General features: G+C 40.0%; 1 protein-coding gene across 4 annotated transcripts in view; it reads right to left on the bottom strand.

Annotated features, from left to right (window-relative positions):
- Positions 1 to 25,729, bottom strand: part of tns1b (tensin 1b) — a 154,996-nt gene extending 129,267 nt beyond the window's left edge. For all 4 annotated transcript variants that reach the window (XM_053328001.1, XM_053328004.1, XM_053328000.1 and 1 more), the window contains exon 1: positions 25,594 to 25,729. In XM_053328001.1, coding sequence (XP_053183976.1) covers positions 25,594 to 25,608 — 15 coding nt within the window. In that variant the 5' untranslated portion in view covers positions 25,609 to 25,729. The remainder of the gene's footprint in view (positions 1 to 25,593) is intronic.
- Between the last annotated feature and the right edge of the window lie 271 nt (positions 25,730 to 26,000).

Raw genomic sequence — 26,000 nt, 5'->3', positions numbered from 1 at the left:
ACTTGAGGACTACATAGAAAACACAGCCTTCTCATTCAATTGAATGCAACAACACTGATGCAGTAGGAGTGCCAACAAAGAGGAAAACATTGCAGGATTGTCCAGTAAAAAGTCAAACCTGGATGAACCTGCTTCAACTTTAGCTGCAACTCAATGTGACCTCATGAAATGGCAAAGAGCTGCACTGGCCAATCACACAAGCACAGCTCCTGATGGATTACTTAGTAACGTAACCTTCTAAAAATCTTTTTCTGTCAGTATGAAAAACAACTGTGCAATATTTTAGCATCTGACAAGCCTTTAAACACATAGATCTGTATCTCCAAGTGGACTTACAAGATTATATTTTGTTTTCCAGCCAGTACCTCAAACAGCACGGCCTCACTAACACAACACTTTGCTCTTTTTGGTCTGAATGCTGCCTATTGGATTGCTTCATGACAGGTTTAATAAATCAGGCTATTGATATATTGTGCTTGACCCTTGATTTAACAGAAAAGCAGGAAAGATGTTCAAGAGAAGTTTTGTAGGAAGTGTAGATACTACTAAAAATGCAGGTACTATAGTGACACATCTTCACCTGTAGGCGAAGCTAGAAAGAGAGATTTGGGGAGTCGGGCATCACAACAGGTGCATTTAGGCTGAGCCATCATTAATGCACCAGTGAGTACAACACATAGACTGTATAGAAGAAATGGACGTAACATCCGTGACGTCACCCATTGGTTTGTGGACTGCTGCTCGGAAGCCAATAGTTTCGAATCTGGGCAGCGCCATCATACTGCATTGAAGGAGGCTTTAAACTAGCGATTGAGACCATAAACACAGTTTGAAAACGTTTACTGAGGTTAGAAATCAAGTGGGAAGTGAATTCTCCATTGACTTGTATTGAGACGGAAGTCCTTTTGACACCAAAACGGTCGCCCCCTGGTGGCCTTTTGATAGAATGCAGTTCTAAGTTACTTCCGCGTTGGCCTCATTTCAGAGGACCGGAACTCCCCGCCTGGTACAACACCATCTTTTCCATAAAAGGTTGGAAGCTGTCAGAAAAGATTAAAAATGTAAAAGAAAACAACATCTCATGCCTGGCTTGTACACCACCTTTCAATCCTGCTTCCTTTAGTTGGGACTGGGCCAGAGATAAAGATATTGTTCTACAGTCTTGATTGAGTATATTAAAAACATTTCACTTCACCATCTGCAGGCGAAAATCATGTAAAGTAAAACATTGTTACAGACTGCTACAGTATGAGTCATCTACTATACAATGACTAAATTATTCATCCCACCCATTACAAGAAAAGGCATGGTTAAGTTCTGAGTGAAAACATCAGCTTAAACAACAAAAGGAGGATTCACCAGAGGCTTTGTTCTTGCACCGAATGCCTACACTGCTGTTTTCTGTTTAGCATTTTGACTCAATCACTCTAATTAGCCATTACCTGTGCAAGCCTGAACATTGTTTGCATCAGTATTGTTCCTTGTTTTCGAAACTTTGTCCTCAACCTCAAATGAAACTAGTTTTTATGAGCATTATTCAGCTTAAATCAGACTGAAGTCTCAAGTTTAATGTTTGACAGAAGAGTCTCATACCCCAAGAAAGTCATGAAATTTGATTACATTTACTGCGGTCTGGGTTTCATCAGTGCTACTACAAAGCATATCACTCCAGGAGAAAGATATTCCCAGATATAACTCATGCAGACAAATGTTCAGTGACTTCTGGATCAATTCACAAGGACAAATGGATAACAGATAAAAAATGACTCTACCAAGAATAAGCCTGTTTCCAATTAAGGTATTTTACTGACTTATCCTGAATGACATGTTACAATGCATCCAACAGTTGAAGAAGGAAGTGTCTGTAAATCCTGTAATTGTAAGCAGCCTATACAGAACAAGTGCAACAGGCAACAATTCACTGCTAAACACTAGAAAGACGAGAGCTTTTTTTTTTCTTTTCTCGACCCTTCCTTCCTCTCTTTTCTTCCGCTCTCCGGTTCCCACTATCCAAATGGCCTTACAATGAACAGTCACCTGCTTTTCATTTGGGGGAAAATGCACCCCAGGCATTCCAGTCTCTATCCCCTCCTCCTCCTCCTCCTTCCTAACTTCACTCTCTACATGCATTTCATCTCAGTGAGGTGGATCCCAGGGAGGAAATTACTCAGTCATCCAGAAGTGAAGAGGACAAGAAAGAAAAAATCCCTTCATTTTCACCAACCATCAGCAGTACTGAGAGAGGAACACGCAGCGGTCCTTTCATATTAAATGCAAATGGTGGTATTTGCATATTAAAATGAAATTTGGCACAAACATTCACATAAAATTGGTGATTATGATCAATTGTTGTATTTGTTCAATACTTTGGTTTGACATTCCCGTCAGCTGTAGTTGTAATTATAAAGCACACGTGTAATATAATTTTTCACATGTGTAAAAGATCATTTCACATATGGTGTTGCAATTTCGTATTTCAAAATGTTTGGAAATGACAAGTTTATCTTAAAAATCACATGTGCTAAAAGACTACTTGTTTTCAGCTTGACATCTGAATGCTAACCTGTGAACATGTGGAAAAGAAAATTTCACATTTTACTTTTGATGTTTTTCATTTCACGTGTTAAGACAATATGACTTCAGTTTTATGTGAATATGAACCTTACTGTGACAAATGTAAGATGTTTTAACTTTCTTTTCAACACAAAAATTGATAAAGGCTGTTTATGTCATTCCAGTCATTTCTTACAAATAAATAATACAAGCTAAAATATTTGATTTTGAAATGGCATCTGATCAGTAACGAGTTAAAGAGGTCCAAAAATATAGCTTTTTTTCCCACTGACATTAATTTTAACAGTAGCAACCCAAAAGTTTTTAGTTTGGTTTATTATGATCCAGATGTTCACTAACATTTGTCTTACAAATGCTCTTCCACTTCTAGTTTCTCAAGTTAGCATCAAGCTTGCACAGTCTGACCTAAAAATGTGTTGTTCATGGAGTGGAAAACAATGCTGAGTGAAACCTGACAGTAAATGGAATGAAATATGGAAATATAGAAAGTAATTTCCTTTTTTATACATGTATATATTTATTTTATAGGGCATTTTTGTGCCTTTAATATACAGTTGTGACAGTGGAGAGAGTTTACAGGAAACAAGAGTAACATGCAACAAATGCGCCTTAAATAGTAGACTACTACGGTGCATGTAGAAGCTCCTTTCCATATATTCATTTATCCATGTTCATAAACTTTAGAGAGAGGCTGATTCTATATTTAAATCTGAATATACTTAATGAACACCCTGAAAAACCGAAGAATGTCAGTGTGGTTTTTTCGAGATGGTTTTATCAGCGGAGGCATCTTAAAAAACTGAATGAAACTAATGTTAATGTGCCAAAACAAATTAAACTCTACTTCTAAAAAAGTTCACAGCGATTTTGTGATTTATTTTGTGCAAGAATGTATTCACGAAAACAGTCTCAGTATCTCTTAATCACCAGAAAATGATTATACAAGTATGTGGCCACATTCCTCAAAGATAAAGACAAAGTACGGAATTAATGGAACAAAGGAGTAAGGAAATAACATCCTCGCACTATTGCAGAGCAAAAACATTGTTATATGGAGCTTTATCTGTTGATACGTCCTGCTTTGCTCATTGCTGATATGGTAAACTTTTCTTCTTTACTTTTGTATTGTGTCTATTGCTTGATTTTTTGTCTACTGAGTGCAAAATGAATTATTTGCAATTATTATTAAACAATTACCTTCTCATTTCCTGACCTGGATTGAAGTTTGTGTTTTAAAATCTTAATAAATTCATATCAAGCAACTCGTGAAAGTTCTGATTCATTTGTTTTCAGTGAAAATCTCAAAATTGTCTGAGATAAGCGTTTCAGTTTTAAGAAAACAAAGCTTTGGACCCTGTCTCACAGCATTGTGATATAGCAGCCTATCAAAATAAATTATACATGAGGAACAAAGATGGCTATGAGCCCCAAATAAAAGCAAGACAGATGACCTTCGCCAATAGCATTGATTTAGAGTGATAAAGCAGGTTTAATGAAAGACAGCCAAAGTTCATCATAAGAGCGAACTGCCAGGGGAAAACAGCACGTGGTCTATATCGGGCTCGGCTGGCAGAGGCTCAAGCACTTGGAAGAGCACAATGAAACTAAAACCATAACCCCAAAATGTTCTCCTGGACGGATGGAGATGACATGTTTTGGGGGGGATTTTGTTCTTATCATTAGATCTCATCATTTCCTGAAGGGTGCCTCTTCTCGTCTTCAAAACTAGATCACAATCACTTCTGCATTTGTGCCTAAAATACATAAAAATCAGGAAAATTCAAACTTGTGGCACTGACAATACTGCAGGTCAACCTACTGAGTATGCATTTGAAGAATTATAAAACTGAACCTCTCAAATGTAAATCCCTGTCCCCTTTGGATACATACACAGGCGGCACAGCAGGACGCTGTCAGCACCAGTTCCAATGAGCATTGTCTGGCCTCACACTTGAATGCATAGGTATCCACAGGAGGTCTCAGATCACATCCAGAGTTAGAGGTTATCATGGCATTAACAAGGTCTGTGGGCCTCTTTGATGAGAGCCCTTCGACTGATAGATTGGAGAAATTGTGCCAAGAAGGATCTTGACCTCCTCGAACCATCCACAGTGTACAGCTGGCAAAGTAAAAATAAATAAATCCTCGCTCTTAGTCTTAATCTCTGCAGTGTGCTTTATCATGATCTCAGAGCTCTCATATTCAGTCACGCACATACACACACACGCTCAGGTTCTGGCATTAAATTTAATAAAGTGACATGTTTCCTGGCTTTAATCAGTATTTGTGCTTTGTTGCTGTGCAAAAACAGAGTCTTGTTGAAACAATAAGGTTTTACATAAGTTTAACTTGGCGTCTCTGCTCAGTTCTGGCAGTGAAGAAGCACAGAGTTTGAGTCTGCATGCACATGTAGGGAATGTTTTGGCTTATAATCATATACTGCACACATGAGATATGAAGCATAGCCATATAAGGTGGCTTTGAGTGCTAAAATAGGTTTGGTAAACAAGATATGACACAACTGAAATCAAATTGAATCATAAATCTGTGCAGTCAAAAAATGTTTTCTTATTAAATATATTGACAACAGTTTTCTATTATTAGAATGAAGGAGAAAAAAAGGTTGTTGGGGAAATATTGGCCAGCTAGAGTGGTGTGTTGGAGTAAATAAACTGTTGTAGCTACAGGTCATGGACAGACAGTGTGAAGCTAGCAGGGATGTTGACGAGCAATGACCAAACTAGCATCTAATGGGTCTATTTTACCAGGTATTTTAATATGCTATTTTAATGTGCTGCAGCTGAGCAGCTAATTATCTCCCTTTGTTGTTTGTTTGGTGGCTCGTTTAACAAGCTGTGGTGCAAGATGTGTGTTTATGTTTGTAAGTTAGAAGAAGAAGCCAGAAGGAGACTTTAGTGCTGTTGTGTATCAGGATGCAATCAGGCTCAGTGTGACCTTCTACTCTGCCTGTGATCAAATGCCACATTATCACATTTTGATTTGCTGTATTGTAAATATAAGGACTCCAACAGTGTAAGCAGATGATGGAATATTATTTGATTGACCAGGAGGATCATGAAATCAAATGATTTTAAATATAAATGTATCTCTTTTGGTTTCTGTTTTTTTCCTCAAAGAAATGTCGATCTACGAATTATTTACTGAACAGATATTTGTGCTGTAGTAGACAAAAAAGCATTTTGATATCAGTTGGACTTTATTTAAAACAGAAAAAGTGGGCAATACACACATAACACACTTTTTTCACCACTCTCCAAAGGCAACCATTCAAATACTCTGGTGGTTTCTACATTGGGAACTTATTAACTGTTCCCGTACAATTAATCAAGACCTCCTAGTTTCACTGTAAGCTTTCTGGTTTCACTGTAGCCGAGAACTAAATCAACAAATCAATGAATAAAAACAACTTCCTGTACACTCCTCAAGGTATATCATCCAGTAAATTGCTGCTGTCAGTCAGCCTGGTGACAACAGTTTGGCTGGCTGCTGTTCTTTCAGCACCTCATGAGCTACTGCTGACAGGACAGATGGTTCTGCAGTGACGGTCTACAGGAGGTCGGAGTCGGTGTGGATTGAAAGGATCGGTCTCTTCAGTAGAGTTTACATGCTGCTGACAGCTCACTTTTGATGTGAGGCAAATATAGAAAATCCATTTGGCTTTAGTGTTATGTCTATATTCAAAACTTCCCTGTCCAAGCAGGAAACGATTGGCCAGTATTGACACACATCACCAGGGTTGGGAAGGTTACTTTAGAAATATAATAGGTTACAGATTATTAGTTACCTTATTTAAAATTATTACTTTTCTAATTTTCTAACCAATGTTGCCAGCTGTTAGGGTAAGTGTTCCCATTACGTACCCACCAAGTTCAGGTGTTTTTCAAAGATACTGACATACATGGAATATAAAATAAAGATAGTCAAAAGTCTGGCATGGGCTTAATTGGCACTGTGACACCATTTAAGCCCACATCATGAAGTCTGGCATGTTGATTTCATATAATTAAAAATGCAATATATGTGTTCAGTAACATGTTAAATATTTTAAAATGAGGAAAAATCCCTCCTGAGCAAAATCAGGTCTGACTTCACATGTGCAATACATATAGCTAATTAGAATCATCTTTATAAACCACAATGTAATGACAGTGGGCACTAACCACTAAATACTGCAGCAATTAGCAGCAATAGTCAAACTGAATAACATGCAGATGAAAGTGTGACTGATGCTGGCATGTTTTCATCTTAAATTACAGCTATTAACTAATTAATTTGGAATTAGCAGCTGCAGCGTCCACATGCAGTCTGCATCTTAAACCCTCTGGCCATTTGGACACCTCGATCATCAGGTGGCAAAAATGACTTCATGTTTCTTCGTAAACCTCTGATATAAGCTCCATTTCTCATGCATGTGTTGGGAGTAAAATAATGTGGGTTTTTTTGCTTAACAGAGTCTGAGATTGGGCTATGAATCATCGTCAACTGACTAACAAAAGTGCAGGAGATTTGTTTTGCAATTTTGTGGTTCCAGTGTTGCCAGGGCCAAGGCCTCACAATGAGCTTCCTGTTAGCTTTCCAATCTTAATTACTACCAGGTCCAAACACCTCCCCATACTTCAGAGCAAAGTCTGCAGCCAGTCCCCACAGGTTTTTCACTTCTCTAAAACAGTGACCTTTGACTTTCATTGCTGTCAAAAGTCTGGCAGCTTGAGGAGGGTCACCTGTATGAATTTATAGCCCACTCAGTGTTTATTCTGCAGTCTGTCAAGAACAAATGTAACCACAACAGTGAAACCAGAGAGGCTGACAAAAGTACAAAATATGTTGTAGAACGTTTTCTTTAACAGAGATGTTCAGTTACAGCTATAAAGACTGATTTCACACTACTACTGAACACTTAGGAGAGAAAGTCTACTTCAAAAATCTGCATAAAACAAGATAAATTACATAAAATCTGCATGAATTCAGATATAATTAGGAAGCCAGCCATGTGATGCTATACCATAAATGACAATTATGTTGTTTTCTGCACTGTTAAAAAGTAAAAAGCTATGTACAAAAAGATAAAAAACTGAACGAAAAGTTGACCCACAACACTATTAATGTGAAATCTGCCCAAACTATGAGATTTCACATTTTCCCGAGCTGACATTTTGACCTGAGATGGCACAAGAGTAATGATAATGAGAGATTAATGGATTGTTGAAATAGAAAGCGCCCATCCATCAGTATTAGATGCATGAAAGTATGAAAGTGATCTCTATATATTGCTTTTAATCTGCCCAGCAGAATTGATGAGGACCGGCAGAATGCAATCAGGATTGTTGTGTCAAATATAAGCAAGCAAAGTCAGATGGGATGTAATCCATCGTGATACATTCATACAAACACAATTGTTTGTCATTTCATTGTCCTTCTTTCTCAAGGGAGAAAACAATATGTAGTTTGTCTCACATTCAAGCACTGTCATTATATCTGCCATTTAAAACTTTATAAGCCTGTCCTACATGACTCAAGACAACCAAATTTTAAAATAGAGCCTGTAAAAAAAAGTCATGATGTGACGTTACTGATATATGCTCATGGTCTCCAGTTCCAACTCTGTCAGAAATAACATGAGCAATGGATGGATGGATGACACAAAGCACGACCAAAGACTTTTGACACAAGTACTTTACACTTTCTGGGGGGCAAAGCTGGTAAAAACTCAGAGACATGAGGTATTATTGCAATGAATCAGACACAATGATTTGGGGGGGGGGGTATGATGTCAGAGGAGATACTGAAACATTATTACTAATGGGGCAGCATTAACTATTGTTCAGGTGATTGTAAATTGTAAATATCTTTCTTCAGCATCCAACATTAATCATTGACCTGTTTCTGTTACATCTTCACCTAACAGACGTATTAGGATGTTTAATTTATCAGCCTAAATGTACAGATTACTGGAGTTCCTAAAAACATCCCCATATCAATTTATATTTGCAGTATTTCATCAGTGGGAAAGTAGGAGTTAGGAGAAACGTGTACCACCAATAAAAATAGAAAATGAACTAACTTAACCGGGGTCTACAAGTCAATATCCCTGAACCATAGAGAGCAAAAGCTGAAACCCAGTCAAATTTCTGAATTCTGAAACTCCCCGCGGGGAAAGCCAGAGAGCCTTGAGAGGTTTAAGGCCAATGTGGTCAGTGAAGCATGCAGAAAGCTGGGGGTCTCTTCAAGAACGAAAAAAGGGGTGGGTGGGGGATGACACAAAGCTCAACACTTCTCATAAATCAACTGAGCAAGGGTTAAACTTCCCCTTTTTGTTGTTCAGGATTTTTCAACCAAGTCACCATTGAGAAAACACATGCAAGACAACAACAAAAATAGCAAAAGTCTGGCTGCAAAATTCCCCAGTATGGCAACAACTGAGCGAGCATCGTGCTGGAAACCAACTTCATGGCAAATCCATTACAGTGAAAAACCATTGGGGCAACGTAAACCCAGATGTTATAATTACATAAATGTTGCCGTATTTCAAAGGGGCCCCACATGTGGAACTTTTTTTTTTTGACTGAAATCAGCCGTAATCTCAGGAACTTGGATTGGGGGGAAACTAAAAGTAGTAACAGACCAAGATCGAGAGAAAAAAAGGGATGGTGGGAAAGGAAAAGGAGATGAGTACAGGGGAGAAAAGAGATTAAAAAATAAACAGAAGGCAGATAGAAACAGTGAAAATAAGACCTTAGGAAGCTGAGGGGACTGACTGACAGGTTAATTTTAAGAACATCATTCACCTAAATCACCTTAATCTCTGCTTTCAGAGGCAGAAATTACAGGTCCAAGTCAATTTGAAACAACAGGTCTGAAGGGTTGTCTATTTTCAAGTCAAGACAACTAAAGACCAGTGACCTAACATTCCTGAGATGACACCATTTCCCAGAGCAATCCTTTGGAGCCCCATCGTTGAAACTAGATGGACTGTGTGTACGTTAATGGATATCGATCATCCCGAGGAGCTTTTTGAACCCTGACAACTCAGAAGGTTTAAGCCAAGGGTCAATATTTGTATCAACACAACTGCGAGGCGGCGCTCTGAGGCAGCTATTTAACCCTGTCGGGTCAGAAGCACCTGAACCACTGCTGCCTGGTAGATACTGTAAACTAACAGAAACACCTGTCTGACGCAAAAGCCACAAAAGCGTTTCTGAGTGTCAACAGTCTTTAAACGGCCTTTAAACACCCTCTCAGCAATAGGCAGTTAGAGGACATCTGATTGGTTTTGTGTTCCTTTCAAAGAAACCTGATGAAATCCCCCTCCTAAAACTCTTTTTTTGGCATTCATCAATTATTCACCATGTGGCGAACGGTGGAGAAGCGGCACTCTTCCGAAGGTCTTTCAAGGCCCGTTTCGCCATACATGCTTACTTTGCCCTCCGTCTTTGCCTCCGGAGCATCTCCTGTTCATTTCCTTTGTCCTTCAAGTTGTTCCTGTCACTTCCTACGTCTTCTTGAGCGTTTTGTTTCCGTTTCTATACTGGGAAAGTCTCTTTTAATCTGGGACCATCCTGCTTTGAAAAGAGACAACCTTCCTCCCTTTGAGGCGAAGGCGAAGGAATAGACCTTGTCTAGATGGTGGAGATGTGTCTGTTTCCTGCATCTGTGCTCAGTCACTCACTCTCCAGGCTTATTCTCCCTCTCTATCTGTCTCTTCTACCTCTTCATCACTTCATAACAGCTTCTGCAGCTGTATTCACTTTCCCAGCTGCCCAAAGAGTATGTTTACGCCCTCACTGTGCAAACCTGAGAAGGATGTACAGAAAAATGTCAACAGGAAGGAGAATTGCCAGTAATCTTTGCCTAAATCCCTGTACATTCTTGGCATTTCATAATTGTATAACTTCTTTGATCTTCGGTGCTTTTGGCAGGTCTTTTGGTTTTCTGATCAACTCATGATGGAAGGAGCATTCTCAGAGAAGGTTAACCCTTTCCCCTCAAACCCATATGTTGGAATAAGGTGTGCTCAAATTAAGGATGGTTTTAGGACCAAACAAAGATCAGCTATTAAAGGCAGGGGGCTCAGATTGAACCCCGCCCCCTTAAGTGAGCTCACTTTGTCATACAGTGCTCTGATGCAGTCAATCAGTGACCCAGAGCTTAGCTGGGGGGCTTTGAGATTCTTTTACGACCCCCCTTTCACCTCGCCTCCCGCCCCTCAAAAGAAAGAATGGTAATTAACTGATGAAGAGCTCTGTAAGATTATCCAGTCTGCTCGCCAAGAACTCCAGCTCTGCCAGTGGTGTGCAGTCATGTCCCAAAGGACCACTGCAGAATGGGGAAAGGATGGATCTCAATGGTCTATTCAAGCGCTCTCCTCTTTCATCCTCTATTCAACTGAAAAAGAGGAGAGCAGCATGCAATGTTGTATATTTGAGCCAGGAATGTTCTTTCATATCATCACAAATTAGGAAAAGCACTTACAGTGTTTTAAGACATATGTCGGGACCACGGTCACAATGCTTTTAGCGTGGACACACACACGCATAAACACGGCTCTTCGCTGACCACATCGCAGCTTTAGAGGGCACACAAGTGCACAAACAACCCCTTACTGTGAGCGGGAATGCGCAGCAGATTGAATTATACAAGAGAAAGCAAAAATAGCTGTGTGTCCCAACCACCTAGAGCGAGAGAGAGCGGGACACAGGGAGCAAAGGGAGTGGGAAAGAGTGAGAAAGAGAGACTAAAGGGGAAAAAGAGCAGAAGACCCATTAAATCCAACTCAGAAGAGTCAGAGCAGACAAGTTGTTTTTTTTAGTGCGCACACGGAGCTGTAGAGAAAATGTAACTGTGTTACTCAGGGGAGTAAACAACGCACAGTTTGTCTCACGTTCAAACCCCCCCTCCCATTTCTCTTTCATAATATCTCTCTCATTCACATGTGTCACTGTGCCAAGGCCCCCCGCAGTCGGGATCCCAACCCTCCACCCAACCCCCGACAAGCAAGACCACCCAATAGATTCCCTGACCAGCTTGATCTCATCAGGGTTTCTCCGTGGCACTGATCTGAAGTATCGATTTGAAGAATCAATTAAGCCAGAAATTGATTCTTGACCTGATGCAAAAATCACAACTAAGCCATTTTGGATAATTGCATCATCAACCTGATTATGTCCTCTCCATATACTCACTTATGCACGACATGATTCCACTATGACATACATTGTGCAACTGAGGTTTGCAACTTATTCAATTTTGCAATGGCCAAACTGCCAGCTGCTTCACATCTTCTGGTTCTGCACACACTTCTGATATCTCATTCTGACAGTTACAAATCACTCATGATCCGGATTACAAAAAATTCCAGCTGAAAGGTTATCTCACCCAGAACATGCAGGACAGACAGACCCAGGTGCGTGCAGGTCCAGCCAGAGCTGTTGGCAAGCTGAGAGAGACAGACGGCATGGTTGACGGACAGGAGTGATGCTGCTACTGTTCCAGACCAGAGGGCTTCCTTAAGTCTAATCCTGCCAGGAGAAGTGTTGTCGCCCAACGCTGCAAAGCCATGACTATCCTGGACGTACCGGAGCAGGACATGGACACGCACACACACACACACACAGACACACACTCCACTCTCTCCACGTCGGGGATCCTGCTTTCTCCCTCTTCCCCTCTTTCTCACTGTCTGACTTGCTTTCTCCTCCTCTGTCTCTCCTCTAATTGGATCCTGACTGCCTCTCCTCTCGGCTCACTCTGCCTCTCTTACCCTCTGCCGGGGGAAAGTTTCACAAAGCTTTTTTTTTTTTTTTTTTTTTTTCCTCCGAGGGGTGGTGGTGCTGGTGCTGAGGGGGGTCAGGCAGCCCCCCACCTCTCCACGGGAGCAAAGGGGGTGGGGGTACTCCACTTATTATCCATCTCTCCTGCCCCTCCTCTCTCTCTCTCATCCCATCCCACCCTCCCCTCCCTTCCTCCCTCCCTCCTCATCTTTACCCCTCTAAGTCTCACCACTTTTAATTTCATTCATTCCTTGATCCCTCCCCCTTCCCTGAGCCCCCTCCTCAGCATCCATCGTTCTTCGCCTCCCCCTCCTTCCATCTCCCTCTTTGCAAGGTTTTCCTGTGCAATATTTCATAAACTCTGTCTCCCTCTACACTCACTCTCATGATGAATGTCTGGCATTTCTCCTGACACTGGAAAATGCTTTACCCAATCAATTTGGACGTCAGAAAAGACACGTGCGTTCGAGTTTGTCAGTTCTGAATCAAATTTTCATACTTGATCTGTCTTGATCAGCTGCAGCCATCTGTCAAACACAGCTGTACTGTCTGTAAAGTCTTAGTGTAGACAATGATAAGCTTTGATGACGCAAGCAGTAAAGATGGCCAAAGTGTGAATATAAATCTGTAGATAATAAATCAAAACACAGTCCATATGTGTGTAATGTGTGAAATGAATGGAGAGAACATCAAACATCAATATAGGGCAAAAGTCAAAGTCTTGGTATTGTGATAATAATCCTCAGTCATATATGTACCAGATTTTGACTTCTCTCTCTTTAGACATACATCCTTTAAAACTGGTCACAAATATCTTCTTGTACTAAGCAAGCATTACTCAAACAGGAGAAAGTAATAGTGGATTTATTTTCAGTGCTCTCTAGTGAGGATTTCTGGCAGCAGGACGGTGTAGGTGGAGCGGAGTCAAAATAGAGTATAGTGTGTGTGTTTGTACTGATGAATGTCACCAAGTTATGTGTTGTTTTAATAGTTATTAGACAATAATGGAGCTCTATGGCAACATGAGGCTTTGGATATAATAAGATCAATTTAACATTGGTTTTGGTCTTGTCATGGGGATTTGTTGCCAATATGAAACATGTAGAATATCACCAGATTTATTTTCATTCACATATATCCTCCAACAGAAAAATCAAAGTAGTGCTGAAACCCCAACCCCCATCTTGAGCCTTTACATCTTAGAAAAAGCCACAGAAGGCCCAGGAAGCAAATGCTGCTTCAGTAAGTTCTCACTGCTCATCAATGAGCCCCATGCGTGACTCTTTATCCCTTTGTGCGGGTTATTCTGATTTATACACAAGCACTAGAAACTTCCACAGAAATGTTACCAATCGTGGGCAACACACACCTGTAAACACTCATGGGCCCAACAATTTCGTATGACACACTCAAATATTCTCTCAGAGTGTCCAGGCCCACAACTTCCCTAAACATAAACACACATAATTTAAACTATCAAACTCACCACACACATAAACATCTACCAATAACCACCTATTTCCCCCACATTCTCTCTCTCTCTGACACACACACACACACACACACACACACATCTTTCTCACGCACTATACAAATACACAGACCCACCCACACACACACTCACACACATACACACACACAGACAGAAACATACAAACACACTCACCCAGTGGCACAGAGGATTAATCCCTTGGTATTTCCTGCAGGCCACCCTTAAAGAGGCAAATTCACTAAAGGAGACAATGTCAGAGAGGGAACATTTAAACCTAATCCCCCCCTCAAACCAACACACACACACACACACACACACACACAAACACACATCAAGCAAGATATTTATGTGAGAAATGAAGAAAGTTGCGATGGTTAAAGTTTATTTTCATATTGCTTCATCTATTTGTCTTTTGAGTTAATCAAGCACCAGTCAAACCCCTACAAGCCAAAATATGAACTTTGCAAAGCTATAAAATGAAGAAAAGGAAGCACAGCTGAGCATATTGATTAAACAGTGCAGCAATAAACGCTAAATATGTTCAAATGTTCTGCAGAGCTGAGAGGAACTGCAGGGTGTGGTTCATAATTGTCCGTGAGCTCATCTTGATCACGGAAACCAAACAATCGAGTAGAACAGCTTTACAATGTCTTAACATTGAATTTTATTTAAATAATTTAGATTTCACTTCACACAGGGATGTGTATGTGACTGCTTGAAGCTATTTTGGAGCACTAAGTCACTGAATGACTGTGCATGTGAGTGCTGTCCAGCAGAGCTTAGTGGTACTCAAATAAAACTTAACAGCAACATTGCACACTATGTTCTTCTTCTCTTGCATAAAGGCTTTCCCAGGTTCTGTCAGCACACTCTACCATGACAATCTGTGTATGATGCATTATTTATTTTTGATATTAGAATATCTTCTATATATAACATCAGGATTTACTGCGAAGCCAACAAAGAAGAGAGAAATGGTATCAAGTTTTGGCTAAATTTGTAAAACAGAAGAAAGAAAGAATTTAATGAATTTACATGGATATTTTACTGTTTCTCTTAAAGACTCACAACTGAATAAATTGCCTCCATAAAAATCCTTTTCTTTATTATCTATCAAAAAAATAGTTGTCTCATGTGTGTCATGTTTGTCCCTCCTCAAGGTGTGGCTTCAACCCCAGAGTTAGAGCACATCTTCAAGCCAGATATGATAAAAATATATAGTATCCCAACATTTTATACAGAACACAGAAGCAATACATGAAAATATTATCCAGAAATTAAGTTAAAGAATTGTAGATACACTAAATCACTGAAAAAAACTATTAAAATATAAAGAATGAAAACGAAATTAAAAAAAACATCAAAATGAAACATAACCTAGTCAGAGTTAGTCACACCTTGGAAATACATTATCTAAATCAACCATTTGAGAAGGGAAGATTTAAATTTATCTTATGCTCTGTGTCTGTATGTAATATTGTTGCAGTTTCATTTTGATCTTTTTCCTGACAAAGAGGCCAATCTGGGCTCGAAACATTGTTGTAACATGTAATAAAGAAGAATATATTTAAGGTAGTATTTTACAGTGTTGTGAGTCACTGAGTAACTACAGTTTTATGAGACTCCTGGACAAGAAACATGTGTAAAAACAGAGGATGTCATGAAAACAACAACATAGAGAGGCGAGAAATCATTTAAAACTGGATACTGAAACCTTGTTTTTGCATCTTGATATCCTGACTCACATAGATAGCGATCATGTTATAAATTGGCACAATAAAAGGTGACGGAGTGTATTACCCCACTGACATTTTCTCCCTGCAGACCGCAAAGTTCACAGAGCGGCCGAGCACAGCTACAGCACCCCCTGGTGGTCGCTGAAACACACTGCACCTCCGCATTTACAATCATACAGACACTTGTTCAGAGTGCAGTTATTAAATATAAGAGGGGCTGCAGAGGTGGGAGGGAGTGTATATGTGTGTGTGTGCGTGGGTGTGGGTGTGTGTGTGTGTGTGGGGGGGGGGGGGGGGGTGTTTGAGGGAGCTTGTAATGCAGCAAGGGCACAGTGGGCATATTTCCAAGGCTAATGAGATCACTCACAGGATTTGTTTTAGTACCTCTTTAACCTTGACCATTTCTGTCTTCTTTTGTAAACCAGTGCCGAGAGGGGACAGGGAGGCACTCACACAATTAAGGAGATTAACCGGTGTCAGGTCACTGTCCTTGAACCAAGCAAAGATGGGTCAATAACAGCTGAGAGAGATCAAAGCTGGACAGCCAGTTGCAATTGATTAAGTATTAAAGAAGAAAAGAAAGAAAAACCAAGCAAGTGAGGCAGTTTGTCTCACATGAAAAGATAAAGAGGAGGACAGAAACGTATAGATAAACGGATAAAATGTGTAAAATAGCTTAACTGACTGATAGATTAGACGGATAGTAGATAAACGCAGATAGATAAGAAGAAAGTGAATGTGTAAGCGGCAAATGGGGTGTGTTCTGTCATCTTGGCTGACGTCCTAGAAGCCGCCATGAAGGGGGAGTTCACTTGTTGACAGACAGAGGAAGAACACACTCCAGCACCCCCCTGCCCCCCCTCCTCACCCCCCCGCTAACACACACAGACATGCACACACCCTTTTCCCACCCCCGTGTCTCCCATCTGTTGAAAACAATACTGACCCGGGCCCTCCCTTTGCAGAACACTCACATGTGAGAGCACGTTTTCCCCCTGTTCTCTCTCTGCTGCGCAACGCTGAGAGGAGAGGAGGGATCATCCGCTCAACAACCAGAACACACTGACCCGTGGAAACAACAACAATAATTCTCACATGGTGTGGAGCATTTTTGGGGTTTGCTGGGCTTTACTCTTTGAAGAATTGTCATTAGGAAACTGAATGAAAGTGTTGATTTGTGGGATCCTTATCTTCTTTGGCACCAGGAGTCTTTCTGAACTGTACCTTCCCCAAAACATCTTTCAATCAAACAAGCATGCGTGACCCTACATATTTTTATACTTCATAGAGTTCCCCGTTAAGAAGTTTCATATTCTGCAGATGCCTTTTTCTCTGCATCTGTACAACATGTGAGCTATGACTGTTTATGCTGACTACTCACTTCTTCCTCTATTTATGCCAAACAATCAGCTTTTGTGCCAAGAAAAGTTAAATATATGAGAATTCTTTTAGGGAAAAAGTGCATAAATGTATAAACACGTCAACACAAACAGAGTGTCACATAAATACAGTACAGTGCAGTACAGTACTTTGTTGAATCACTCTCTTGTTGAAGTGTGCAGGGCGTCCACATCCTTTGGCTTTGACATTTTAACACAGTCTATCAGCAGCTTTATGGTGTGTGATACACGAATGTGCTACACAACATAATACCCAACACAGAGGAAGGTAAATGACAGGAAAAGTTTAAAAAATACAAACAATGTAATCTTGTTTAAAAACACATTCTATGTATAATTTATCATGATTTTAAGAACTTAAACTACATAAATGGATGAAATGTCCAAAATATATTCAGTGACTGCAATCAGCATCTAAGATTGAACTCTGACTGACTTGGTTGCTGTTTATTGCTAAGACCACTACAAAAGGCGTTTGGGAACTTCTAAGAACCTGGACTATGTATTCATCAAATATTTAGAGTACCTCTCATGATCCTACACAGAACCATCACTCTGCAGTTCACCTTATTTTAGCTTCTTTCTGCTCATCGTTTTGGTTTTTCAGCCCACAACAGGCAGCCAGTTTCAATAAAAGGCTATAGAAACTTACATATTCAGAACCAAACAGTAATCTGACAAAGTTGGTGAAAAGCTGGTGAACACAGTGGAGCATTTTGCAGCCAAAGAGACACATATTCACTTCATGAGCTGGTGGAGACCAAATCAGAGGTAAAAGGAGAGTGAATTCTAGACTTACTTTCTTTAGGTGTAGCATTGCAAATGTACGAATACAATATACAAGTCAACATGGCTGATACATTTTAGGAATAATGTGAAACTGTTTTGTTTGTAAGGAGAGCAGTATTTGTTGGTCAACTTAGACTGAGAAGTCAGAGCACAGGGTCAGCAATGAAACTGCATCCCTGGAGCTGGCAGGGATTCAGCATCTGTCCCAAGGACATTTGCTTCAGCAAACAGGTGTTTATCCTACTCAATGCACAACAACACGGCCCTGATGAGCCACCGCCGCTCATAAAACAGCCACTCAGACTGACCAGCACTGAGGGCAACTGCAGGTAAAGTGCTTATTCACCTCAACTCATGGCAACAATCAAAATGCCAGTGGTGGAAAAAACACAAGATTCATGCTAGAGAGCCTCAATGTGCCTGTGGTCAGCCCGCAAGCCATTGACTAAAAACACTTTCTGCTTTAATTAAGGGTGAGTTTCGTGGTTGCACATGTTAAGTAGAATACTAAGTGCACATCAGTGGATGTGTGTATGTGAGTGGATGTGTGCAAGAGACTGTGCAGTGGTTGCATTTACAAGATTAATGGCTCTGTTCATCAGCACAGACCAGCTATGCGAACAGGGCCCAAGTCAAACTGGCAATATCCTGGTCTGTCTGTGAGTGTGTGTCCATCTGTGTGCATCTTATTGTGCTTATCTCTCCAGCCTTTCTCCATCCTCTTTGCTCATGTCAGGTCTGTCGCTGCCCGGGCATCGTACCACATATCAGATTTATTTCCATGGTCATTTATAACCACAATCCTTTTGGCAAATGTAGATGGAACAGATCGGGGACATTTAGTGATGGGGTCATGGAAAATATCATTATCATAATGCTTCACACATCCAGGCTCAGAGACTATAATTCATTAGGTTGCAATGTTTTTTTAATCATATTAAATTTGTGCGTATGCTACCAAGATTACTTGAAACTATACTTTATATAAATCTAAGATAAACTGGAATCTGTAATAGTTGCAGAAATTAGTCAATGGCCAATAAAACAAGACTAATTAAGACTAATTAAGCTGCAGCACAGTTGCTGGTTGTTCAGCAGGTATAACATGTTCACCATCTTAATTTAACATGCTAACCTTTCTTAACACTAAACACAAAGCAAACCAGAGGCTAATAGGTATGACATTAATTTTGTAGGCATCTGATCACTTTTAAACAAATGATCATTTTGACCTGATGAGGGCACTAGAGGAAAATCACATGAATGTCTGTACCAAATTTCACAGTATATCCAATATTCGTCAAGACATTTCACTCAAAACAACAAATGTCAACCTCATCGTGGTGAAAGAGGAAAAGTGAAAGGGATCACCAAAGTCAGTAGGCTCCATCCACTGGGTGCTATTAATAGCTGTACCAAATTTCATGGCAATGCATCAAACAGTTGTTAAGATATTTCAGTCTGGACCAAATTGGTGGAGCCACCAACCAACTGGCATTGACCCCTCACGCTGCAAGCATGGTTAAAATAATCTGATTTGTCCCAACTAATTCAGAGTTAATGTAGAAATATACGACATGCTCCTAGCAAAATGTAGCATTCGTTTTTTCTATTACAAACAGGAAAATCTGGCAAAGTCACTGATAACAGCTCCACCAAACAAGTGCATGAATCTTAAATTGATTAAAAAAATAGGGAGAAAAAAGCAAAAAAAAAAACTAAAACCCTCCGATTAATCAAGTTATATCTACGAAGAAAACTGTCTACCTTGTCTTTGCTTCTCCGCGGTTTCCAAAACGGGAAGATGCAGAAGAAGAAATATTTTGCCCAACTGAAGACTGTGGCGAGACACCAGCCTAGTCCACCCATTCTCGTCTGTAAACCTCCTCACGTCCTCTACTGTATCACCACTGCTGTCCCTTACTCCTTGCGTCCCCTCCCTCTGTCCTTCAAAAGAAATGTCCAGACTTGCGAAGACCCCAGTTGTAAGTCCTGAAGAGAATACCCCGATATGGTTGTTGATCTAATCCAAGAAATGGTTCATTTTTCTTTGGTTTCAGCACCTTCAAGTTCCCTTTAAAGTAGAGTTTAAGTCATCCATAAATGCATCTTCCCCTCTCTTGTCTAGCATCCTCACAGCATCCCTCCATCCTCTATGCCGTCTCTTTTTCTCTGGATGCTGCAGGTTCTTCCATTCAAAGCAATGAGGAAAAAGATTAGAAGAAGGGAAGACAGAGAAGTGGGCGGAGGTGGGGTGGGTCGGGCAGAGCCGTCTGGTAAAGACGGAGGCACTTATAGTGATGGAAAAAGGAGGAGGGTCCGCAATTTAATGTAGAAAAGGGGTGGGGGGGTGACGGCTCGAGGGAGCAGAAAAATTACAATAAATATAAGTGTGTGTGTTGTGTGGAGTGATTAAAATGAAAGCTGTAAATACTAAATATGATGCAGGTTTTTGACAGCTGATGATATGATTACTGCTAATTTTATGCCAACGGATCAGATGAAAAGACAAGGTGAGTGAATATATGAATAAACACTATATGAAAGAGAAAAGTGTGTGTGTGTTGAGGAAATAAGTGTACCCAGTAGAGCATGCTACTGCAATTGTAGCCGTCACGGGGGCCCTAATGAATATTGGCAGTCTCAGACCAATCATAAATGACCTCTGACCCCATATGCATTGAGTAATTAACTAGTATTGAGACTAAAAGAACACATCATTGACTTAAGACAGCTATTGAACAGCTATTGTTTAGTTTTCCTTCTTAGATCAAACTGGAACCCACATTAAATAAATTGCTCTAACAATATTGAAAACTACTTCAACATTAAAGAAGTGGAGCCTCAATTAAAACACCAAAGACAAAATTGAAACTGTAAAAATATTAAAAAGGGGTTTATGATATTAAATGATGCTGCTGGCAGAAGGATGCTGGAGCCAGAACATATGTCTCTCTATGATCTAGTAAATGTCACACCAGCTTAATATCCTTATGGAACAAAAGAGAAAGTAACCTTGCTCCAGATCTGCCATGTAGCTACACAGGAAGCTCTTTTTTTTTGGTTTCCTTTCAGGGAAATGAAAAAAGGTAACCTCTGACTTTTTGGTGAAAACAATGAAAAATAGGCCTAATGCCGTGATCTGAGTGTATTCTGAGCTGCTTCCTGTTTTTTTCGTGGTCAACCTTTCCACAACCTGCTCCAAATCTAAAAAATCACAGCAAGGTGTTGGAAAATGCAGTGGCTATGTTGTAATGTCCAGACAACTCATCCAACTTTTTACAGCTAAGTCTGCTCTAATGCAATGCTGACCAGTATAAACATTCACTTTAAACTGAAAATATAAACATCTGTGCACACAAATTCGTGCTCTCAAATGAACAATATACACCTGTGCATTATGTTTACATACTGCAGCTATACCACTGTGTATCCTTACATTTACATATGCACTGCAAAATAATCAGTGAAAGTCATCAGGTCATGGAAAATATAATCTAAATGAGCCACTTGGGTTTAGGGCAATTTTGTTTTGATTTTGGACTGAGATACATTTCAAACAAAGTTGTGTTAATTTGTGCCAGCAGTCTTTGAAAGTACAAAATAGCTAGTGCCGACATGTCAAAGTTTGTCTCACTGATTGTATATAAGTATGGATAACATGTCTCGACTTCCTGCCGCTATGCAAAAGTGAAGCCAAAATATCTGCTTTCCAGGAGCTGCCATCTTGTTTGTGTGATGTCATTTGGAGCCAGAGTCTGTGCAGTAGAGTCGAGATGTAGAGATGACGAATGTTTGACAGTAGCTGGCACAGCTGTCGATCATAACAGGGAAAGGGTGGGACTAATGACCTATACTGCAGCCAGCCACCAGGGGGCAATCAATATGTTTTGGCTTCACTTTTGGGGAGCTGTGACATCTTTATCTTTATCCACAGTCGATGGCTTGCCACAGCTTAAAGTTACACAAAAGGTCTGTCCCTTGGTGATTCCACTGAAATTAAATGTTTTACAATAGAAATTTCCTGTTTTGAATGTTTAAAGAGAAGCAACAATAATCCAACAATGTGCTCCCACAACAACAAGTGCAAGAATATAGTAAATACTGTGTACGGTATTGATTCACAAGTGCTGGGTGTGGTCAGATGTTACAGTTTACTAAAGAACATTTTGCATGCACTCAATGTTTTGCTCAAAGACCCTTCACCACTATACAACATCAGCCACATCTCTGTTAAAAAAGATTACACAATACTGGCAAAGGGACAGAGACCTTCCAGAAGTGTGGGGACAATATCATGCGCACTTCCTGCCTCTCCGCAGCACAAACAATGGGCTGGTTTTAAGCCTCAGTTTGGCAACATCGGGTCTGTTGTCCGTTCTAGGAAACCAGACCAAGAGGTTAAGGAGTTAAGGGCCATATTGTTCCTAAGAGAATAAGAGGGGAAGTGGCCAGTTGTGGTTTTAAAAGGGGAGATGTTTCGGTCACAGCTGGTGGTATCCATTCATCACTTTAATTAAATATTAGCCCATCAATCACTTGTAGCATGATTCTAAAATAAGCCTTTTTATTTTAAAATGTATTTTATTTTCTTCTCTTATCTTGTCCAATTTTACAAGTGCGTCACCTTTGACATTTCTTTGGAGCAATAAAATGAGTAAATGAGTAAAATGCAGATCAGAGTTAGTATTCGACGGGCAGCGCCAGTTAGCTACAGCCTCGTCATCAGACTTATTTAGTGCCACACTGCAGCTCACTGTGATCAAACTGTGTGTGTGTGTGTGTGCTGAGCTACAGTATCACCTAATCCCATATTTCAGCTGTATTTCATCTGCCAGTAGCAAAGTGCCAAGGTTTAGCTGAGCCAAAATGACATCATGCAGCCAGTTCTCGCCCCCTTTGTGCACGTGGCTGCTTTAAGAGCCCCTCGTTATTTCCATAATACAAATTGACATCCAGAGAGAGTATTTCCAGTTGAGAGTCTGTTAGACGTTGCTGCTGTAAAAAGGCAGAACGAATTAAAAAACGAAGTTAAGTCACAACCAATAAAAACATCTGCAGTAGAGACCCATTTGTTTTAATATTACATTTTGGGTTACTGCCCCCCCACCCCTCCAACAAAGTGGCTGTGATTAATGCGGCAATTATCCTTCGCCCCTCCCACTATTGATCTGAGGCATCCATTTTTGGGATTGAGAGCTTTGGAGCAATGTAAGCACTTGGCCGAATGCCACGGGGGAATTAAATGAAAGCTCATTTCATCTTTAACATTGGAAAGAGACACTGCTCTATCTTAAGTCGGCAGATGGGAAATGAGTTTTGGCAAATTTGGAGCCAGATTTAGTCAGATTGGTGGCAAAATGAAAAGCACAATTATATACCCCGCTTTAAGAAACGCTATAATCCCAGTTTTAGACAGAAGGAGGCACAAAGAATGACAAAGCTCTCGGGGCAGAGGCTTAAATCTATGTGACTGCATGAACATGATACCGCAGCCTTAACCTACTGTATAATAATGTTGTCTGGTGAGAAATGATAAAGAATGTTGAGAATCTTATGCCAGGCAGTGGTAAAATTTGGAAATCTGCTGCTGTTTTTCCAGAAGCAGAAAATGTTTGTAAAAGGATTGAGACTGTCAGATATACTGTGCATCACTTTGAAATGCTGAAACCTTTCATACTGTTTCTCTGTAAAGCGCCTAAAGACAGAACAGTGTAAAGATATCAATTTTAAGCATCAAAATATGCTATAATTTACAATTTACATTACATTTGGTGCAATAATTCACATTTTTACAACCAACATTTTTGGGTTGATGGATGTGGCTGCTATGCATCAAATAAATCAAAAGGAATCATAAGAAAAAAAGATAAGCTGACAACTTTGTCCTTGTGTGTGTGTGTGTGTGTGTGTGTGTGTGTATTTGAGGGAGTAAATTACAAATTCCAAAGGGCCGGGGTGGGTTTTTTTTAACCTTTAATTATCATCTACAGAGTACCCACAGTGACCATTTCACCTTCGGAGCAGCAATTATCAACTGGCCTCAAACAGAGAAGGCCTCCAAGCAATCATCAGCTGCCTCATAAAAGCTGAGACACGGCAGAAATGAACAGGATGTAAGCCAAGGTGATGAAAAGCTATGAAGGTGCAGCATGCAGTTGTGCTTTATCCTTCGTCACTTAGCAAAAAAAAAAACAGCTGGAACACCCAACACGAATATATGTGTATATCCTAACTGTATATTCAAAGTTTCTAAGCTTCAAATCATTTTTTAAACACGTGTGCTCCTCATGTAAATATCCTCCTTGTGACTGCAGCCATTCATTCAAAGGGTGAAATCAATAAATACGTCTCTATAAGTTTGATGGAGGTTAATTAAAACAAGTCTGGTCATTCTCTCATCTGTTTTCACATAGCATAGCGACCATCCATTGCACAACAGACAATGACAGACGTGGGACCCTCCTCCAGTGATGAGCAGACAGTAAAACAGTCATCAGTGTGAAAGTTACTGCACGGCCGTAAAGTCATTAGTTGTCCGAGAGTGACACTTCCACATTAGAGGACGGGGGACACAAAAGAGATAGAAACAAGAGACTCACGGACAAATGGACTGACTGTCTGTGTCTGAGGTCAAACCGCAGACAGTCAACTGGACAGTGTTGTATTTATGTCATAAAATACCCGTTTTCTCAGGCTAACACACAAACTGAGGGGATTAATGAAAGATGGCATGAAGAGCATTTCATCTCCACTAAGTGGTCACAAAGGGAAAGGACAAATCAATACATAAAAGTGTCTTGTGGTTAAGAAAAAAAAAATCTATTATAAACTGCACTTTACAAAAATCACCCAGTCACATTTATGACAGCTGGATTTTGAAAAAGTAATTTTTTTATCAGAAGTGTGTTACAGCTGTTTGTGGTGCGTTCAGGTAACATCCAACATCTGAGACTTCAGTATAAGCTTTTAAATATAGGAAAAAAATCACATTATCCTTTTTAATTATCATTTATTATTTTCTCAATTATCCAATTAATTAATCATTTGGCTTATAAGACATCAGGAAACCATTTTTAAAAAGGCTAATAACAATTTCATGGAGCTTAATGTGGCATCTTCAAGTGTTTCTTCTCCAACAATCTATACAAAACCTACAGATAAATCAGCAACTCTAATGTAAGATAAAAAGAAGCCACATTTGAGAAGCTGAAAGCAGCAAAATATTTGGCAGTTTTGCTTGAAAACACTTCAACAATGATTTACTTGTCAAAATAGTTGCTGATCAATGTGCTGTTGATCAGCTTCTTGATTGATGCTCTCATCGTTTCAGCATTAAACACATCTGACTCAGACCACATAGTCCAAACAGAGCTTCAAACCCGCCCATTCGTCATAGAAATTTCCATTTAGAACGGAAATTTGTATAAACTGTCCGCTCTCAGATCTGACAACTGAGGCTCTAAACGCAACGCTTTTCAACAGTTAGGCCTCAAAATATGAAATGTTCAAAAAAGAAACAATGATAATGTGACAAAATATTAATTCTGCTGATTCATGTACCTCAAGAAAGTTTAAAATCTCTACATTGGTTTTCATAGCTCACTGAAATGAACTGAAAAACCTGATCATTGCCAATAAGGTTTAAAATCTTAGGAGGTGATAAGCATAGAAAAAGTGAACTTTAATAACCTACAACAGACAAAAAACACCTGCGTAGTCCTTTGACTCGGCCTCGTATGACTGACCCTGAGATACGAGTAAAACCCTTGACCACCCACGGCTGAAAAATGACATGTTGCAACAGCACTCACCAGCGAGAGGGACATCTCAGAGCTGTCTTTGAAGACACCTGGAGCAGTTAATTCCCTTTCACAGATCCAGAGCTCTCTTTCTTCAACACTGCACTAGCTTTTCTGGAATTAACAAGACTATGTTATTGTGCCCCAAAGTTGGATGCACTGACCAAAGAGAGCCTAACAGTCTGGCCCTTATCCTGACATACTTCCTGAGCTGCATTGTTAGCAGGAGAAGAGGAAACACACACACACACACACACACACACACACATACACTATGGAAAGCTTGTGTCAGGAGATCACTACATGGAAAGTGAGAATACCAGGAGCTGTTGTTCCCTCTCTGAGATTTTTTTTTTTTTTTTTTTTTGTCTCGTACTTTTTTAGCCAAGGTCAGTGTTCAGGACAAGAACAAACTGAAC

This window comes from Scomber japonicus, chromosome 11, assembly GCF_027409825.1.
Source record: "Scomber japonicus isolate fScoJap1 chromosome 11, fScoJap1.pri, whole genome shotgun sequence".
NCBI classification, from domain to species: Eukaryota; Metazoa; Chordata; class Actinopteri; order Scombriformes; family Scombridae; genus Scomber; species Scomber japonicus.
The sequence above is the reverse complement of the archived record's forward strand: the minus strand, read 5'-3'. Positions and strand labels throughout refer to the sequence as shown.